Source organism: Lemur catta, chromosome 9 (genome assembly GCF_020740605.2).
Source record: "Lemur catta isolate mLemCat1 chromosome 9, mLemCat1.pri, whole genome shotgun sequence".
NCBI lineage: Eukaryota > Metazoa > Chordata > Mammalia > Primates > Lemuridae > Lemur > Lemur catta.
In genome coordinates, this window is record NC_059136.1 from 55,153,533 (window position 1) to 55,173,233 (window position 19,701).

At 34.7% G+C, this 19,701-nt stretch overlaps 1 protein-coding gene across 22 annotated transcripts in view; it reads right to left on the reverse strand.

Moving 5' to 3' along the window:
• The window catches only part of RIMS2 (regulating synaptic membrane exocytosis 2), a 637,809-nt gene that overhangs the window by 499,667 nt on the left and 118,441 nt on the right, over positions 1-19,701 (reverse strand). For all 22 annotated transcript variants that reach the window (XM_045561860.1, XM_045561877.1, XM_045561882.1 and 19 more), the window contains one exon: positions 11,320-11,530. In XM_045561860.1, coding sequence (XP_045417816.1) covers positions 11,320-11,530 — 211 coding nt within the window. The remainder of the gene's footprint in view (positions 1-11,319; positions 11,531-19,701) is intronic.

The window sequence follows — 19,701 nt, forward strand, 5'->3', positions numbered from 1 at the left end:
TGGCCTTCTAGATGCATGATGAGCCGGAAAGGAATCCACTGCCCTGGCAGAACCCAATTCCCAGTAGGCTTTACCACCTGCTGGCTACAGTGGCACTGGGCCTTGAATAAACATCAGTGGCAATCAGGCAGTAGTGGCCATGGGCCTTAGGCAAGTCCAAGTACAGTACCAATCTGAGAGGCCTTGGCCTTCAGGAGAAACCCAGCATCATTCCCTATGTAGAGGCCCTGAAAATGCCCATGTCACCCCTCCCTGAATTCCAGGCAGCACAGAACAGAGAGAAATTCCTTTTGTTTACTTTTGTTTTTGTTTTGTTTTGTTTGTTGTAAACAAAATTCCTTTTGTTTACTTTTCCTTTTGTTACTCCAGGAAGCCCAAAGAATTCTCCCTTGTCTTCCCCAAGTCAATCAGGGCTGGGTATCTAGGAGCCTACAAGAGTTGCAACATACCTGGACTTAGGGCACCCTCTTGTGCTGAAACAGCGGCAGTGACCACAAGTATAGGTAACTCTACACTCAATACCCTTTGAATTCTTGAGAGGGCCTCTGAAGAAGGACTGGACCAAACAAAGCCAGACTGCAAAGACTGGAATAAATACCTCTTAACTCTTCAAGGACTGGACATCAACAAACACCCACAAGTATCAAGAACATTCAAGAAAATATGACATCAGTAAATGGACTAAATGAGGCACCAGTGACCAACTCAGGAGTGATAGATATGTGACCTCTCAGACAGGAAATTGAACATAGTTGTTATAAGAAAGTTCAACTAAACTTTAAGAAAATGCAGGAAAAGAATTCAGAAAATTATCAAAGAAATGTAGCAAAGAGATTAAAATGATGAAAAAAATCAAACAAATCCTGCAGCTAAAAAACTTAATTGACAAACTGAAAATTGCATCAAGAGTGTCTCAACAGCAGAAGTGACCTAGCAGAAGAAACAAGTAGTGAGCTTGAAGACAGACTATTTGAAAATGCACACAGGATAAAAATGAAAAGGAACAAAGCACATTTATAAGATCTAGAAAATAGCTTCAAAAGGGCACATATAAGAGTGACTGGCCTTAAAGAGGAAATAGAGAAAGAGAATAGGATATAAAATTTATTCAAAAAAAAGAACAAAGAACATTCCAAACCTAGAGAAAGATATGAATATCCAGCTACAAGAATGTCAAAGAACACCAAGCAGATTCAATTTAAATAAGACTATCTCGAGACATATAATAAGCTCTCAAAGGTCAAGGACAAAGAAAGGATCCTAAAAGCAACAGGAGAATAAAAGCAAGTAACATATAATGGAGCTCCAATATGTCTGGCAACAGATATCTCAGCAGAAACTTTATAGGTCAGGAGAAAGTAAGATGACATATTCAAAGCAAGGAATAAAACTTGGAACTGAGAATATTGTACCTAACACAAAGTTATCCTTCAAACATGAAGGATAAATAAAGACTTTCCTAGACAAAAAAAAAAAACCTCAGGAAATTCATCACCACCAGACCTGCCTTGCAAGGAATGTGAAAGGGAATTATTCAGAATGGAAAAAAAAATACAATTGTGCGACAAGAAATCATCTCAAAGTATAAAACTCACTAATAAAAGTATGAATAACTACACAAATTCAGACTACACTAATACTGTGATTGTGGTATGTATCACATATCTTGAATATGAAGACTAAAAGACAAATCTGTTAGAAATAATAACTATAACAATTTGTTAAGAAATGAGAAATATTAAAACATAAAAGCTGAGACAATAAAAAGTCAAAAACTAGGGCAGCAAAGACTTATAGAGTTTTTGGTTTTTTCCTTGCTCATTTGTTTCTTTTCTTTCCTTTGTGATCAAAGTTAAGTAATCATCAGTTCACAATAACTTATTGCAACTATAAGATGTTTTTATAAGCTAATGATAACCAAAAGAAAAGCCCATAGTAGATACACTAAAAATAAAAAACAAGGAATTAAAACATTCTACCAGAAAAAAAATCACTTATCCAATAAGGAAGACAGTAAAAAAGAAAGAAACGAAGAGAGGACTTACAAAACAACCAGGAAACAAATTTTTTAAATGGTAGTTTTAAGTCCTTGCCTATGAATAATAACAATGAATGTAAAAGGACTAATTCTCAAATTAAAAGACAGGCTGAATGGATAAAAAAAATAAGAACCAACTATATTCGCAAGAAACTCACTTCACCTATAAAGACAGATATAGACTGAAAGTAAAAAGTTGGAAAAAGACCAGGCGAGGTGGCTCACGCCTGTAATCCTAGCCCTCTGGGAGGCCAAGGCGGGTGGATGGCTCGAGGTCAGGAGTTCGAGACCAGCCTGAGCGAGACCCCGTCTCTACTAAAAATAGAAATAAAAAAAAATTATCTGGACAACTAAAAATATATAGAGAGAAAATTAGCCAGGCATGGTGGCACATGCCTGTGGTCCCAGCTACTCGGGAGGCTGAGGCAGTAGGATTGCTTAAGCCCAGGAGTTTGAGGTTGCTGTGAGCTGGGCTGATGCCACGGCACTCACTCTAGCCCAGGCAACAAAGTGAGACTCTGTCTAAAAAAAAAAAAAAAAAAGTTGGAAAAAGACATTTCATGAAAATTGAAACCAAAAAATAACAGGAGAAGTTATACTTATATCAAATAAAACAGATGTCAAGTCAAAAACTGTAAAAAGAGACAAAAAAACGTCATTACGTAATGATAAAGGGGTCAATTCATCAAGAGATACAACAATAAGAAATATATATGCAACCAACAGCATATAAAGAGCAACCAAACACATAAAGCAAATATTATTAAATCTAAAGGGAGAGATAGTCTGCAATAGAAAAACAGCAGGATATTTCAACACCCCATGTTCAGGAATGGACAGATGATCCTGACAAAATGAACAAAGAAACAATGAAATTAAACTAGACTCTAGAACAAATGGGCTGAATTGACGTTTACAGAACATTTCAACCAACTGCTTCAGAATGCACAATTTTCTTATCAACACATGGAATATTCTCCAAGATAGACCATACCTTAGGCCCCAAAACAAGTCTCAAGTTCAAAAACGTAAAAATCATATCAAGTATCTCTTCTGACCAGAATGGAATAAAACTAGAAATCAATAACAAGAGAAACTTGGAAAACTATACATATACATGGAAATTAAACAACATGCTCCTGAATGACCAATGGGTCAAGGAAGAAATTAAGATGGAATCTTAAAAATTTCTTGAAACAAATGTAAATGGAAACACAACATACCAAAACTGAGGTTATACAGCAAAAAAAAAAAAAATATATATATATATATATATATATATATATATATACACTAATATGGAAGTTATATCAACAAAGTCCTAAATCAAAAAAACAGAAATACTTCCAATAACATAATGATATACCTTAAAGAACTAGAAAAGCAAGACCCATCCTAACCCAAAATTAGTAAAAGGAAAAAAATAATAAAGATCAGAGAAGAAATAATGAAAATTCAGACAAAAAGAATACAAAAGACCAACAAAACAAAAAGTTGGTTTTTTGAAAAGGTAAACAAAATCGGCAAACCTTTACCTAGACTAAATAAGAAAAAAAGAGACAACCCAAATAAAATCAGAGGCAAAAAAAGAAGATATTACAATAGATACCATAGAAATACAAAGGATCATTATAGGTAACTATATCCTAATAAATTGGAAAATAAAGAATGGATAAATTCCTAGTCACATAAAACCTACCAAGATTGAACCATGTAAAAAACAGAAAACCCAAACAGACCAGTGAGTAATGAGATCCAAGCTGTAATAAAGTGTTTCCCATAAAAGAGAATTGCAGGACCTGATGGATTAACTGCTGTATTCTACCAAACATTTAAAGAACTAATAATACCAATTCTACTCAAACTCCTCAAAAAAACTTGAAGATGAGAAGAATACTTACAACTCATTCTATGAGGTCAGTATTACCCTTATAAAACCAGACAAGAACACAACAACAACAACAACAAAAAGAAAACTACGGGCCAATATTACTGATGAAGAAAGATACAGAAATACTCAACAAAATAATAGAAAACTGAATTCAACAGCAGATTAAAAAGATCAATCACTGTGATCAAGTGGGATTCATCTCAGGGATGTAAGGAAGGTTCAACACATGATACACCACAGTAATAGAAACAAGGACAAAAGCCATATGATCTCTCTATGTATACTGAAAAAGCATTTGATAAAATTCAGCATCGCTGCATGATATAAAAAAACACTCAAAAAACTAGGTATAGAAGGAACGTACTTCAAAATGATAAGGGCATATATTACAAACCCACAGCTAGCATCAAACCAAACAGGGAAAAATTGAAAGCCTTTCCTCTAAGATCTGGAACAAGACAAAGAAGCCCACTTTCACCACTTTCATTCAAGATAGTACTAGAAGTTCTAGCATGAGCAATTAGACAAGAGAAAGAAATAAAGGACATCCAAATTGGAAAGTAAGAAGTCAAACTGTTCTTGTTTGCAGATGAAATGATCTAATACATAGAAAACCCTAAAGACTCCACCAAAAACTGTAAAAACTCATAAATGAACTCAGTAAAGTTACAAGATACAAAATCAACATACAAAAATCAGTAGCACTTCTATATGCCAACAGCAAAAAATCTAAAAGAGGAAAAATCAAGAAAGCAATCTCATTTACAATAGCTAATAAAATAAAATAGCCCAGGTGTGGTGACTCACACCTGTCATCCCAACACTTTGGGAGGCCAAGGCAGGATGATCACTTGAGCCTGAGCAACACAGTGAGACCCTTCCTCTACAAAAAATAAAAAAATTATCCAGGCATGGTGGCACACACCTGTAGTAGTCCTAGCTACTCAGGAGGCTAAGGCAGAAGGATCACTTGAGCCTAGGAGTTTCAGGTTGCAGTGAGCTATGATGACACCACTGCACTCTAGCCCAAGCAACAGAGTGAGAAAACTAAACAAAATTAAAATAAAATAAAATATCTAGGAATAAACTTAACTAAAGAGTAAAAAATCTCTGCAATGAAAACTATAAAACATGGATAAAAGAAATTGAAGAGAATACAAAAAGATTCAAAGATATCCCAATCACATAGATTTTAATATTGTTAAAATGTCCATACTACCCAAAGCAATCTATAGATTCAATGCAATCTCTATCAAAACACCAATGACATTCTTCACAGATATATAAAAAGCAATCCTGAAATTCATATGGAACTACAAACACCCTGAATAGCCAAAGCAATTCTGAGCAAAAAAACAAAGCTGGAGGCATCACATTACTTGACTTCAAAGTAAACTACAAAGTTATAGTAACCAAAATGGCATAGCACTGGCATGAAAACAGACACATAGACCCAGGGAACAGAATAGAGAACCCAGAAATAAATCCACACGTTTATAGCCAACTCATTTTTGACAAAGGTGCCAAGAATATACATTAAAGAAAGGACAGTCTCTTAATAAATGGTGCTAGGAAAATTGGATATCTAAATACAGAAGAATAAAACAAGACCTCTATCTCTCACCATATACAAAAATCACACCAAAAGGGATTAAAGACTTAAATCTAACATTGGAAACTATAACACTACTACAATTAAAAAAATTGGAGAAATGTTTCAGAACATTGTTCTGAGCACATATTTCTTGAATAAGACCTCAAAAGCACAGGCAACCAAAGCAAAAATTGACAAGTGGAATTACATCAGGTAAACAGCTTCTGCACAGCAAAAGAAACAATCAACAAAGGGAAGAGGCAACCCACAGAATGGGAGAAAACACTTCCAAACTATCCATCCAAAACAAGGATGGTTAATAATCAGAATATAGGGAACGCAAACAACTCAAAAAAATAAATAATTAGATTTAAAAATGGGCAAAAGATCTGAATAGACATTTCTCAAAAGAAGACATACAAATGGCCAACAGTTATATGAAAAAATGTTCAACATTAGTCATCAGAGAAATGCATATCAAAGCCACAATGAGATATCAACTCACCTCAATTAAAATCACAATTATCAAAAGGAAAATAAATGCTGGTGAGAATGGGGAGAAAGAGGAACACTCATACACTATGTGTGGGAATGTAAATTAGTACAGCCACTATGGATAACAGTATGGAGGTTCCTCAAAAAACCAAAAACAGAATTACTATATGATCTGGCAATTCCAATGCTAGGTACATTTCCAAAAGAAAGGCAATCAATACATCTAAGAGATATCTGCACTCCCATGTTTATGGCAACATATTCACAATAGGCAAGGTATGGAATCAACCTATGTGTCAATCAACACATGAACTGATAAAGAAAATATGCTATAGATAAACAATGGAATATTAATCAGCCATAAAGGAAAATAAAATCCTGTCACTTACAGCAACATGGATGGAACTGAAGGACACTATGTGAAGTGAAATAACCAGGCATAGAAAGACAAATATCGCAAATACTCACTCATATGTGGGATCTAAAAAAGAAAGATCTCATGCAGGTATTGAATAGAATAGTAGGTACCAGAGGCGAGGAAGAGTAGAGGGGAGAAGGGATGAAGAGGGGTTGAGTAATGAGAACAAAAATTCAGTTAGATAAAAGGAAAAATTTTTAGTGTTCAATAGTATAATAGGGTGACTATAGTTAGCAATAATTTATTATATATTTCAAAATAGCTAGAAGATTTGGAATACTCCCAACACAAAAACATGATAAATGTTTGAAGTGATGGATATCACAATTATTCACATTTCATCATTACACATTGCATGCTTATTATCATATGCACCACATTATTAAGTACAACTATTATGTATCCATAAAAATTAAAAGTAAAAAAAATTTTAATACTAAGAAAAAACCCTGTCAAACTAAGCCCTACATGCAGGAAAAATGTATTTTTAAAAAATGAAGGCAAAATTTTTAGTATAAAAAATTGAAAGCATTTATCACATACATCCTTGCAGAACAAGAAATATTCAAGAAAATTTCAGGCCGGGCGTGGTGGCTCACGCCTGTAATCCTAGCACTCTGGGAGGCCAAGGCGGGCGGATTGTTTAAGCTCAGGAGTTCAAGACCAGCCTGAGCAAGAGTGAGACCCCATCTCTACTAAAAATAGAAAGAAATTATATGGACAGCTAAAAATATATATAGAAAAATTAGCCAGGCATGGTGGCACATGCTTGTAGTCCCAGCTCCTTGGGAGGCTGAGGCAGAAGGATTCCTTAAGCCCAGGAGTTTGAGGTTGCTGTGAGCTTTATGCTACGGCACTCAACCCCGGGCAACTGAGTGAGACTCTGTCTCAAAAAAAAAAAAAAGAAAAGAAAGAAAATTTCAGACAGACAAAATATGATACCAGATATGAATACAGATCTACACAAAGAAATGACTGGTACCAGAAATGGTAACTACAAGAGTAAATATACATTTTCCCTTATCATTTAAACTCATTAAAGATAAACTTTTTATACAAAAATAACAATGTATTATGGGGTTAATAAAATAGGTCAAAGTAAAATATGACACCAATAACAGAATTCAAAAAGGAAATATGGAAGTATACTATTGTAAGCTTCTTATACTATAAATGAAATGGTGTAATATCAGTTGAAGGTTGACTATAATAATTTAAACATATATTCTAGAAATCCTGAAGCAATTAATAAAATAACAAAACAGAATTATAGCTATTGAGCCAACAAAGGAGGAAATATGAATCACAAAAAATACTTGATAAATCCCAAAGAAAGCTGAAAAGGAAATATAAGAACAAATAAAAGATGAGACAAATAAAAGATACAGAAAGCAAGATGATATAATCAAACCAAATATATCAAAAAATCACATGAAATGTAAATTGTATAAACACCCAACTAAAAGATTGTCAGATTGCATAATAAAGCAAGACCCAACTATATGCAGCCTATTAGGAAAGTATTTTAAATATAAGACACAAATAAGTTTTAAGTAAGAGAATAGTAAATCATATACTATGTTAATACCACCCAATGGTATTAGCTATATTAATATTAGACAAAAAAAGTGGATTTCAGAGCAACGAATATTACCAAGAATCAAGAAAGTCACTTAATTATGATGAAGGAGTCAATTAAATAAGAGAACATAGGAATCCTAATGTTCATGCACCTAAAAACAGTGCCTAAAAATACATAAAATAAAAATTAATGGAACTTCAAGGAGAGATAGACAAATCTAAGTTCTGTTATATACTTCAATACCCTTCTCTTAATAATTGATAGAATAGGCAGAAAATCAACAATGATATAGTAGACTTAAATAATTCTATCAATCAACTTGGCCTAATGGGCATTTAAAACTACTCTGGCCAAAATATAAATATTCTTCTATAAGTAGAAGAATATACATCCTTCTCAAGTAGACATGGAACATTTACTAAAATAAACTATATTCTGGGCTATAAAATAAGTATCAATAAATTTCAAAGGAGGCAAGGCATGCAAAGTGTATTCTGGGACTACCACAGAATTAAATTAGAAATCATTAACAGAAAGAGTACTGATAATCCCCTAGTATTTGAAAAGTAAATAACATACTTCTAAACTGTCCATTTGTCAAAGAAGAAAAGGAAAATTAGAAAGTATTTTTAACTTATGAAACGAAAAGACAACATATAAAAATTTGGGATATGATACTAACATAGTACTTAGGGAAAATTTATAGCAGATGAAACCCATATTAGAAAAGAAGAAAAGTCGCAAAGGCTTTCTTCTAACATAAGAAATTAGAAAAATAGAAAATTAAACCCATGTCAGCAGAAGAAAAGAAATAATAAAGACCAAAGCAAAACTCAACAATGAGAAAATTAATAAAACCAAAAGTTGGTTGTTTGAGAAGATCAATAAAATTAATAAAAATCTAGCCAGACTGAAAAGGAAGAAGAGAAAGAAGACCCAAATTACCAATATGGGTAACGGAATGAAAGAGGTAGCATCACTAGATTCCACAGATGTTAAAAGAATAACAGAAAACTATGAACAACTTTATGCCAACAAATTTAACAACTTATAAGGAATTAGATAAATTCCTTGAAAGATATAACTATGAAACCTTATTCAAGGAAAAAATAGATAACCCAAATAATCCTAGATCTATTAAGGAAATTGAAAGTCTACTTAAAAACCTTTCCAACAAAAAAAAACTGCATGCTTCACTGGTGAAGACTTCCAAACTTCACCAAATTATTAAAGGATAAAATAATACCAGTTCTTTATAATCTCCCAAAACATTGAAGAGGAGGAAGTAATTCCCAACTCATTTTATCAGACCAGATTTTCCTAACCAAAACTAAGGAAAAACATTACAAAAAAAGAAGACTACAGAACTATGCCTCATGAACATAGAAAAAAAAATGTTCAACAAAATTTTATCAAATCATCCGGGTGTGCTGGTAAGTGCCTGTAATTCCAGCCAGCTACTCAGGAAGCTGAGGTGGGAGGATCACCCAAGCCCAAGAGTTCAAGTGCCCCCTGGGAAACATAGTAAGACCTCTTCATTAAAAAAAAAAAATTAATATGAAATCAAATCCATTAACATATAAAATGGATAATCCATCATAAACAAATCGGATTTATCTGAAGAATACAAAGTTGGTTTAATATTCAAAAATCAATCAATGTACTTTACCATATTAACAAAGAAAGAAAAAACATAATTAATCTCAATAAATAGAGAAAAAGCATTTTACAAAATCCAACCTTTATTCCTGATGTAAAAAAAAACAAAAAACTCAGCAAATTAGGAATAGATGGCATCTATGAAAAGCTTACAGCTAACATTATACTTAACAGTGAAAGACTGAATGCTTTCCCTCTAAGATTACGAACAATACAAGGATGCCTGCTTTCACCATTTTTATTCAAAATTACACTGCAGTTTCTAGCCAATGCACTTACTCAAGAAGAAAAAATATATATACAATCAGGTAAGCCAGGGGGAAAGACAGGAAGAAATAAGTGACTAGTTCTGAGCAAAAAAAAAAAAACAATGAAAAAGGAGGAAAAATGAGAAAATGAAAAAATAAAATCACATCAGGGAACTGATTCCCATAACTATGTATAAGTAATGTATGTAAAGATATCAGCTTCCATTTAAAAACTACCTAAGAAGGCTGGGCGCAGTGGCTCACGCCTGTAATCCTAGCCCTCTGGGAGGCCAAGGCGGGTGGATTGCTCGAGGTCAGGAGTTCAAGACCTCTTCCTGAGACGAGGAAGAGCGAGACCCCGTCTCTACTAAAAATAGAAAGAAATTATCTGGCCAACTAAATATATATATATATATATATATATATATATATATATATATATAGAGAGAGAGAGAGAGAGAGAGAGAGAGAGAGAGAGAGAGAGAAAATTAGCCGGGCATGGTGGCGCCCGCCTATAGTCCCAGCTACTGGGGAGGCTGAGGCAGTAGGATCACTTAAGCCCAGGAGTTTGAGGTTGCTGTGAGCTAGGCTGACGCCATGGCACTCACTCTAGCCCGGGCAACACAGCAAGACTCTGTCTCAAAAAAAAAAAAAAAACTACCTAAGAAAATAACTAGGTGATAAAATAACGATAAATAGATAAATTCAAATTTGAAAGAACTTACTGAGACAAACATTTTTAAAATATTGCTTTTGCTAATTTCAACAAAGTATTCTTTGAGTTGCATTAATACATTCTCTAAAGTGAATAGAAAAGCTACAGTAATCTCATATAAATATGAAACAAATCCTCAACATTTTCTCTTTAAATTCCATAGTCAAATGCTTATTCCATTAATGTTAAAAACAAAGGTGAATGTAGCTTCAAAAGTTATAAAATTATGAAACAGAAACTTAAACCTGGAAAGGGCTTCTTTCAGAAGGACAGGAAATGGGCCAAAGGAAGAACAGATCTACAAAGTTTGTAAAAGTATGTGTGGTACAGGGAAAGCTGTATCAAAACTCTGACATTAATAATTTGTGTGGCTTTAAGAATAAACTTTAGTCTTTCTGGATCTCAGATTTTTGCACCTAAAAAATAAAAGAGTGAGACCAATTGAAAATCCAAGATCCTATGATTCTAAACAAAATCATAAGCTAACTGACAAGAAATGATGAAACAAATATCTTTTTAATTCAGTAAAAAAAATTTAAAACAACTTTTATCTAAAATAAAGACAATATAGAAGGTTTAGGTTTTTGGTTATTCTGAATATCAATTTCAGTTATCTCTATTTTATTCACAATAAGCTTAACTATAAGAGAATTGCCATGTGTAATTTTCACTTCTGTACCTTGTTTGAGCGTAATGACACTCGACCTCCACAACGAGCACAGAACTTTGTTTGGCAATATGAACAGTTATGGCCACATCCATCAGCAAACTTTGTTTTGTGGCATATACCACAGGTTGGGGCATCACCCTTCTGTTCTTGCTGTTGTTGTGATTCTTCGCCCATCTTCTTTACCTGCTCCTTATACATTTCAAACTGCTGATGCAGTTTTCTGCAGAGAAAACAGATAAGAAAAAATTGGTTTCCTGATATTATCTAAAAAAAAAAAAAATTACCATAGTCTATAGGCACAATTTTATAACGAAAAAATACTTAGGATGAGACTAAAACAAGTAAAATTTAATTTTCTTATGAAAGATTAACATCTTATGTGATACATTACATCATAAAAGTGTTACAACTATTATAGTTCTACCTTCTGATATACATATCAATTTAAGAACCAATTAATGCAATATATGATTATAGAGATATTTCTTTGAATTATAATTATAAATTTCTATCTACCATTTGCCATATATTTTCAATCATATGCTGTCACATATTCACAATGTTATTTTTCTACAATTCAGCTTTAGAAATATAGACATCTAATTTCACTTAAACAGCAAAGCCAAAGCCTATAACTTCAAATCATTGAGACACAGTCTCAACTGGATTGATATGAAGAAACCAAACAGAGGGTAAAACACTGGATGAGTGCTCTCACTAATTATTTAAATCTGTTCAACAGTCTAGACATTAGTTGGCTGTACAAACACTGTGAAATATTAGCAGCCTAGCAAATGAAGTTGTGCAAATAAAAAGCCAAGTTTTATTTTAAAAATAAAACAGCAGAATAAGAAAAAAAGATGCCTAGAAAAAGTATATTATTTGCTCTAATTAAAAACAAATGCTGATAAGTGGTCTGAAGTTATCTCAGTCGATGGTTCACAGTCAATTATGGATCAAACTCTTTGTTCTATTCATTCTCATCTCACTACTGTGCTTGACTAGTCTTAGATAGATAGATAGATAGATAGATATTGATAAGACTTTTCTATTATTTTTAAGGAAAATTTTTAAAACTATAATTAGTTTAGCTTATGTTTAGGAAACCACAAATATACCTCCCATCCTAACAATGACAAAAGACTGAATAATCTAAAAAAATCTTAGCTTTTCTGGAACTCATCAAAGACTAGAGGTTATAAGGCAAACAAACTGAATTCCAAAGAGTAACAAGCCTCTCCAAGGAAAAACAGAACACACTAACAGTTTCACCTTTGGCAGAATACAGGAGAATGAGGTGGCTACAGTCAAAATTTAAATAAATTGTTAAAGGCCAAGAGTGGGCTTCAGAGGACAGTCTGAAATAGCTTAAGGGACCCAGACTCAAAGGAAGTTTATATTCACTCATAAGGACTTTTCCACAGGCCTCCCTTGGGTGTTCATAAGGAAGACTGTGAGCAGGGCATGAAAGCAAAGAAACTCTGTCCTTTTGTTCTGGAAGAGCACATATGCAAGTATAATAAAGGTGACTAGTGGCTTCTGGGACACAGGCACAATTCCCCAGAACTTTTCTCCTAAAAAAACAAAAGCTTTAAAAAACTGAAAAAGAAAGTAAATTCTGTCATCCCCAGGGAAGAGACAAAAATCCATTGTAGTTAGCAAAAAGGTTGAAGAAAAAAATACCTCTACCCATGGAAAAGGGGCAAGAAAGAACCTTGAGCCCAAAATCCTACCCAAATACAAATCAGAGGGTTTTTATCACTAGCACAGGGGAGGAAACTCCTGTCTCAAACCAATCAGGAAGATTTGCTTCCATGGGAAGGAGAGACTGAGAAATCTGAGCAAGCCCCATTTCTCAAGGCTCAGGGAGACAGGGCTGTCAAAGACAGAGGGTGAAAAAAACATAACGGAGAACACCCTTGCTCCTATGACATGCCTAGCATCAAACAATAAGCACAGTAATCTAATCCTGGGAAGGGATGAGAGCATGGCACAGATGGGTGGGAATGGCCAAGAGAATAGCAAAAATACTGAAATAACTTCTGCTACACCAACATCCATCCTAAGCAAAAGGCAACAGCAGCCCTCTGTTAGAAGAATTTGAAGGTTGTGATGCACTAAAGATGTACCACAGACCCAGCCTCCAGGGCAGCACCTGCAGATACAAGGTCTAGGCACACCCAGCACCAGGCCAGCCCCTGTGCCCCTAGGCTGTAGGCCCACCTCAGCTTTCAGACCAACCCAGTACCAGGTAGGCCCATCCAACTCCAGGTTTCAGCCCAACACAGCAACAGGTTAGCACCCCTGGCCACAGACACCAGGTCAGCACCAGAGAAACAGATTCCAGGTATGTCCATTGTCATGCTGTTCCCCAGGACTCTACCCTCCAGGCCAGCCACAGCAACCCCTCACTCCACCAGACCCAGGGTCCAGGACCATCAACAGCACCCATTGCCAGTATAACCCATATGGACAGATATTTCACATCCACTCCTACAGACCCAGGACCTAGGTCCACCCTGGTAAACTCAGGCCTCAGAACCAGCCAAGCATCAGGCCATACCCCCTGAACTCAAGTTTCAGGTGCATTCCAGTGGACCTGGGCACCAGGCCCATCTCAGCACTTGGTCAGCCCCTGAAGACACAGGCTCAAGGCCAACCTCAAAGCCAGGTCATCCCCTGACGACCCAGGCTTACAGTCAGTTCCACAGATACACGCTTCAGGACCAAACACACAGACCCAATCAATAGGTCCACCACAGTGGACCCGGGCTCAAGGCCCAACCCATTGAACCCAGAGACCAGGATAATGCACTTGATGACCCAGGCACTAAAACAGCCTGCCTGAGGATTTCAGAAGCAAGCCCATCCACTAACCACTCCAAACAACCTGCCCAGAATTTCTGCATGGGCTGACTGGTAAAGAAGGGCTTTCTCAGACAAAGACAGTCTGCAAAGACTGGAATAAGGCCCTACTACTCAAATGCACAAACTTTAACATAAGGCAAAAAGAATCACGAAAAACAAAGTAGCTATAACACCACCAAAAAACACAATAATTTCCCAGTAGCTAACCCAAAGAAATGGAGCAACCGGAACTGCCTAATGAGGAATTCAAAACAATGGTTTTTAAGTAAGTTCATCAAAACTCACGAAAATAAAAAGAAACAACAAAATGAAATCAATAAAACAATAAAAAATGAAAAATACAAGAAAGATTAAAAATTATTTAAGAAATCAAACAGAAGGCCAGGCATGGTGGCTCATGTCTGTAATCCTAGCATTCTGGGAGGCCGAGGCAGGATGATTGCTTGAGATCAGCAGTTCAAGATCAGCCTGAACAAGAGCAAGATCGTGTCTCTGCTAAAAAATATATATATAGAAAAATTAGCTGGGTATTGTGGTGTGCACCTGTAGTCCCAGCTACTTGGGAGGCTGAGGCAGGAGGATCGTTTGAGCCCAGGAATTTGAGGTTGCTGTGAGGTAGGAGGATGCCACAGCACTCTACTCAGAGCAACAAAGTGAGACTCTGTCTCAAAAAAAAAAGAAAGAGAAATCAAACAGAAATTCTGCAACTGAAAAATGCAATAAATGAAGTAAAAACTTCAGTAGAGGGCAGCAACAGCAAAATCAATAAAACAGAAGAAACAGTCTATGAACTCAATGACAGGTTATTTGAAAATACACAGTCAGAGGATAAAAAAAAAGAATGAAAAGAAATAAAGAAAGCTTACAGGATTTATGGGACAACATCAAAAGAGCAAACTTTCAAATTAAAGGAGTTCAAGAAGGAGAAGAGAGAAAAAAAGGGGCAGAAAGAAATAATTTAAAGAAATAATAGCAGAGAACTTTCCAAATCTGGGAAAAGATGTAAATAGCTAGGAACAGGAAGGTCAAAGTTTTCCAATCAGATTCAATCCAAACAAGACTACATCAAGACATATTATGACCAATCTATCTAAAACCAAAGACAAAGAAAGGATCCTGAAAGCCCCAAGAAAAAATAAACAAATCACATATAAGGGAGTTCCAATAAGGCTAGCAGTGGACTGCTCAGCAGAAACATTACAGGCCAAGAGAGAGTGAGATAATATATTCAAAGTGCTGAAAGAATAAAAACTGTCAAACAAGAATACTTTACCTAACAAAGCTGTCTCAGAAATAAAGAAAAGATAAAGAATTTCTGAGACAAATAAAAGTTGAGGGCATTCATCATCACTAGATTCTTTTTACAGGAAATGCTAAAGGAAGTTTGTCAAGCTAAAAGAAAACAAAAAATACTAAAAGCAGTTCTTCAAGTCAAAAGATAAGCATGCTAATTATAACACAAAGATATATGAAAGTATAAAACTCATTGGTAAAAGTACATAGTCAAATTCAGAATATTCTAATACTGTAAGGGTGGTGTGTAAATCACCTATTATGTGTAACGTGAAGATTAAATGACAAAGCTATTGAAAATAAAAATAGCTTCAATTATTTGTTAAGAGATACACAATACAAAAATGTAAATTGTAACATCAAAACCACAAAATTTGGGTAGAGTAAGAGTGTAGTTTTTGTAATGATCAAAATTAGTTGCTATCAGCTCAAAATGGCTCATTACAACTATAAGATGCTTTATGTAAGCCTCATAGTAAGCACAAAGCGAAACCTGTAGTAAATATACAAAAGGAAAAATACAAGGAGTCGAAGCTTACCACTACAGAAAATCAACTAATCACAAAGGAAAACAGCAAAAGAGGAAGAAAGGAACACAGGATCTATAAAACAACCAGAAAAAAATATTATCAAAATGGCAGTAGTAAGTCCTGCCATTATCAATAATTACCTTGAGTATAAATGGATTAAAGTCTCCAATCAAAAGACATGGAATGGATAAATGGATTAAAGAAATACCAAACTATATGCTGCCCACAACAGGCACACTTCACATTTAAGGACACACATGACTGCAAATGATGAGACAGAAAAAGATATTCATGAAAATATAAACACGATAGAGAGAAAGGGTAGCTAAACCACATAAAATTGACATTAAATCAAAAACTGCAAAATGAGACAAAGAAGGTCATTATATAATGATAAGATCAATTCATAAAGAAGATATAACAATTATAAATATATATATGCACCCAACATCAAAACACCTAACTATATAAAAGCAAGTATTAACAGATCTGAAAAGAGAGAGACAGCAATACAATACCAGTAGGAGACTTCAGTATCCCACTTTCAACAAGTCGACAAGTCATCCAGACAGGAAACCAGTAAGAAAACAATGAGCTTAAACTATATTTTAGACCAAATAGACCTAACAGACATATAAAGAACATTTCATACAATAGCAACAAAATGCATTCTTCTCAAGTATATGCAGAACATTCCCTAGGATAGATAATGTGTTAGTCCACAAAATAAGTATTAATAAATTTTTAAATATTAATGTCATATCAAAGTATCTTTTCCAACCACAATAGTATTAAACTAGAAATCAATAATAGAGGGAACTTTAGAAAATTCACAAAAATGTAAAAATTAAACAACATGCTCATCAACAACCAATGGGTCAAAGAAGAAATTAAAAGGGGATATTAAAAACTATCTTGAGACAAACAAAAATGGAAACACAACATACAAAAATTTATGGGATGCAGCAATAGCAATTCTAAGACGTAAGTTACAGCAATAACTATCTACATTAAAAAGAAGGAGGACGCCATGGCACTCTACTCAGGGCAACAAAGTGAGACTCTGTCTCAAAAAAACAAAAAAAGAAAGAGAGAAATCAAACAGAAATCAAACAGAGATCCCAAATAAATAGCCTGATAATGCAAGTGAAGAAACTATAAAAAGGACAAAGCCCAAAGTTAGTAGAAGGAATATCAGGGCAGAAATAAGTGAAATGGGGAATAAAAATCAATAGAAAAGAGCAACAAAACTAAGAGTTGTTTTGTTGTAAAGATAAACAAAATCCACAAACCCTTAGCTAGACTAAGTAAAAAAAAAGGGAAGACTCCACTAAATAAAATCAGAAAGTAGAGACATTACAGTTGATATTGCAGAAATATAAAGGATAAGAGACTAATATGAACAATTATACATCAAAAAAACTGGATAACCTAGAAAAATAGATAACTTCCTTGTCACATACAATCTATCAGGACTGAATTATGAAGAATAGAAAATCTAAACAGATCATTAATGAGTAAGGAGACTGAATCAATAACAAAGTCTCCCATCAAAGCAAAGCCCAGGACCTGATGGCTTCGTTGCTGAATTCCACTCAACATTTAAAGAACTAACACCAATTCTTCTCAAACTCTTTCAAAAAACTGAAGAAGAGAGAATACTTCCAAACCCGTTTTATAAGACCAATTTTACCATGATACCAAAGCCAAACAAAAACACTACAAGAAAATAAAATTATATGCCAATATCCCTGATGAACATACTAATAGATTCAGAAATCCATAAATACTAGCAAATTGAACTCAAAACCACATTAAAGATCAAGTGGTATTTATCCCAGGGGTGCAAGGGTAGTTCAGTATAAACAGTTTTATAAGTGTGATACACCACATTAACAGGATAAAGGACAAAAATCATGTGATTGTCTCAACAGATGCAAAAAAAGCATTTGAAAAAATTCAACATCCTTTCATGATCAAAAAAATTCTTAAAATAATTGGTATAGAAGGAATATACGTCAATACAATAAAAAGCCTTATATGATAAACCTACCTCTAACCTCATACTCAGTGGTAAAAAGTTGAAAGTTTTTCCTCTAATATTAGGAACAAGACAAGGATACTGATTCTTGCCACTTATATTCAACATAATAATGGAAGTCCTAGTCAGAGTCATTAGGAAAAAGAAAGAAATAAAAGGCATCCAAATTGAAAAAGAAGTTTGTCTCTGTTTGTAGACAACATAATCTTAACTATAGTAAATCCTAAAGACTCCAGTATGTTGAGGAAATGTCCACACTACCGTGTTTATCATAGCATTATCCATAACAGCCATGATATGAATCCGCCTAAGTACCCATCAATGATGAATGGATAAGGAAAATGTGGTATATATACACAATGGAATATTATTCAGCCTTACCAAAATAAAAGAAAATCCTGTCTTTTACAACAACACAGATGAACTTGGAGGACATTATGTTGAGAGATGTAAGCCAACCACAAAAAATATATATATCAGATGATCCCATTTATATGTAAAATCTAAAAAAGTTTAACTCATAGAGTATAGAATGAAAGGTTACTGGGGGCTTGGATGTGGGAGGATGGGGAGATGTTGGTCAAAGGATACAAAATTTCAGTTAGATAGAAGGAATAAGTTCAAATGATCGATTGCAGCAGTTCCCAACATTTTTAGCACCAGGGACCAGCATATGGAAGATAATCCTTCCACATATGGGGTTGGGGGGTATGGGGGCTTTTGTCCCTGGAATGATCCAAGAGCACCATATTCATTGTGCAGTCAAACCTCTCTGCCAATGACAATCTGCACTTACACCAGCACCACCACCCCAGCTCCACCCCAGATCATCAGGCACCAGACTCTCACAAGGAGCAGGCAACCTAGATCCTTCATATGAGCAGTCCACACTGGGCTTCTGGCTCCTATGAGAATCCAATGCCACCGCTAATCTGACAGGAGGCCACGCAGTGATGCCAGCCATGGGGAGCAGCCACAGATTAAGCCTCCCTTGCCAGCCCACCACCCACATCCACCTCCTGCTGCTTGGTGGGTGGGTAAGGATCGCCCAACAGGCCACGGATCAGAACAGGTCTGAGGCCCAGGGGTTGGGGACCACAGATCTATTGTACAACATGGTGACTACAGTTAGTAACAATGTATTGTGTTTTGAAAAATCACAAGAGGGTAGATTTTAAGTGTTCTCACCACAAAAAATAAGTGAGGAAATACATATGTTAATTAGCTAGATTGAGTCATTCTACACTGTATACATTTTTCAAATCATCATGTTGTACAAGATAAGTATATATAATTTTTGTCAATTTAAAAATTAAACTTTAAAATGAAAAAACTTTTAAAAGACTATTAAAATTGATATACCTTGAAACGTAATGATGAAGAAAAAAAGAAAAGACATAAATTACCTACATCAAGAATGACAGAGGAGCTATTACTACAGACCTCACATTTAATCTGAATTAAATTTAAAAGAATATAAGGAAATATTACAAACAACTCTAGGCCTATAAATTCTACCACTTACATGCAATACGGGCCATGTCTTTGAAAAACAGAAACTAGTACACCTCATTTAAGAAAAAATAGATAGCCTGACAAGTCCTATATCTACTAAATAAATTTAATTCATAGTTTAAAAATCTTTCAAATATAAAACTC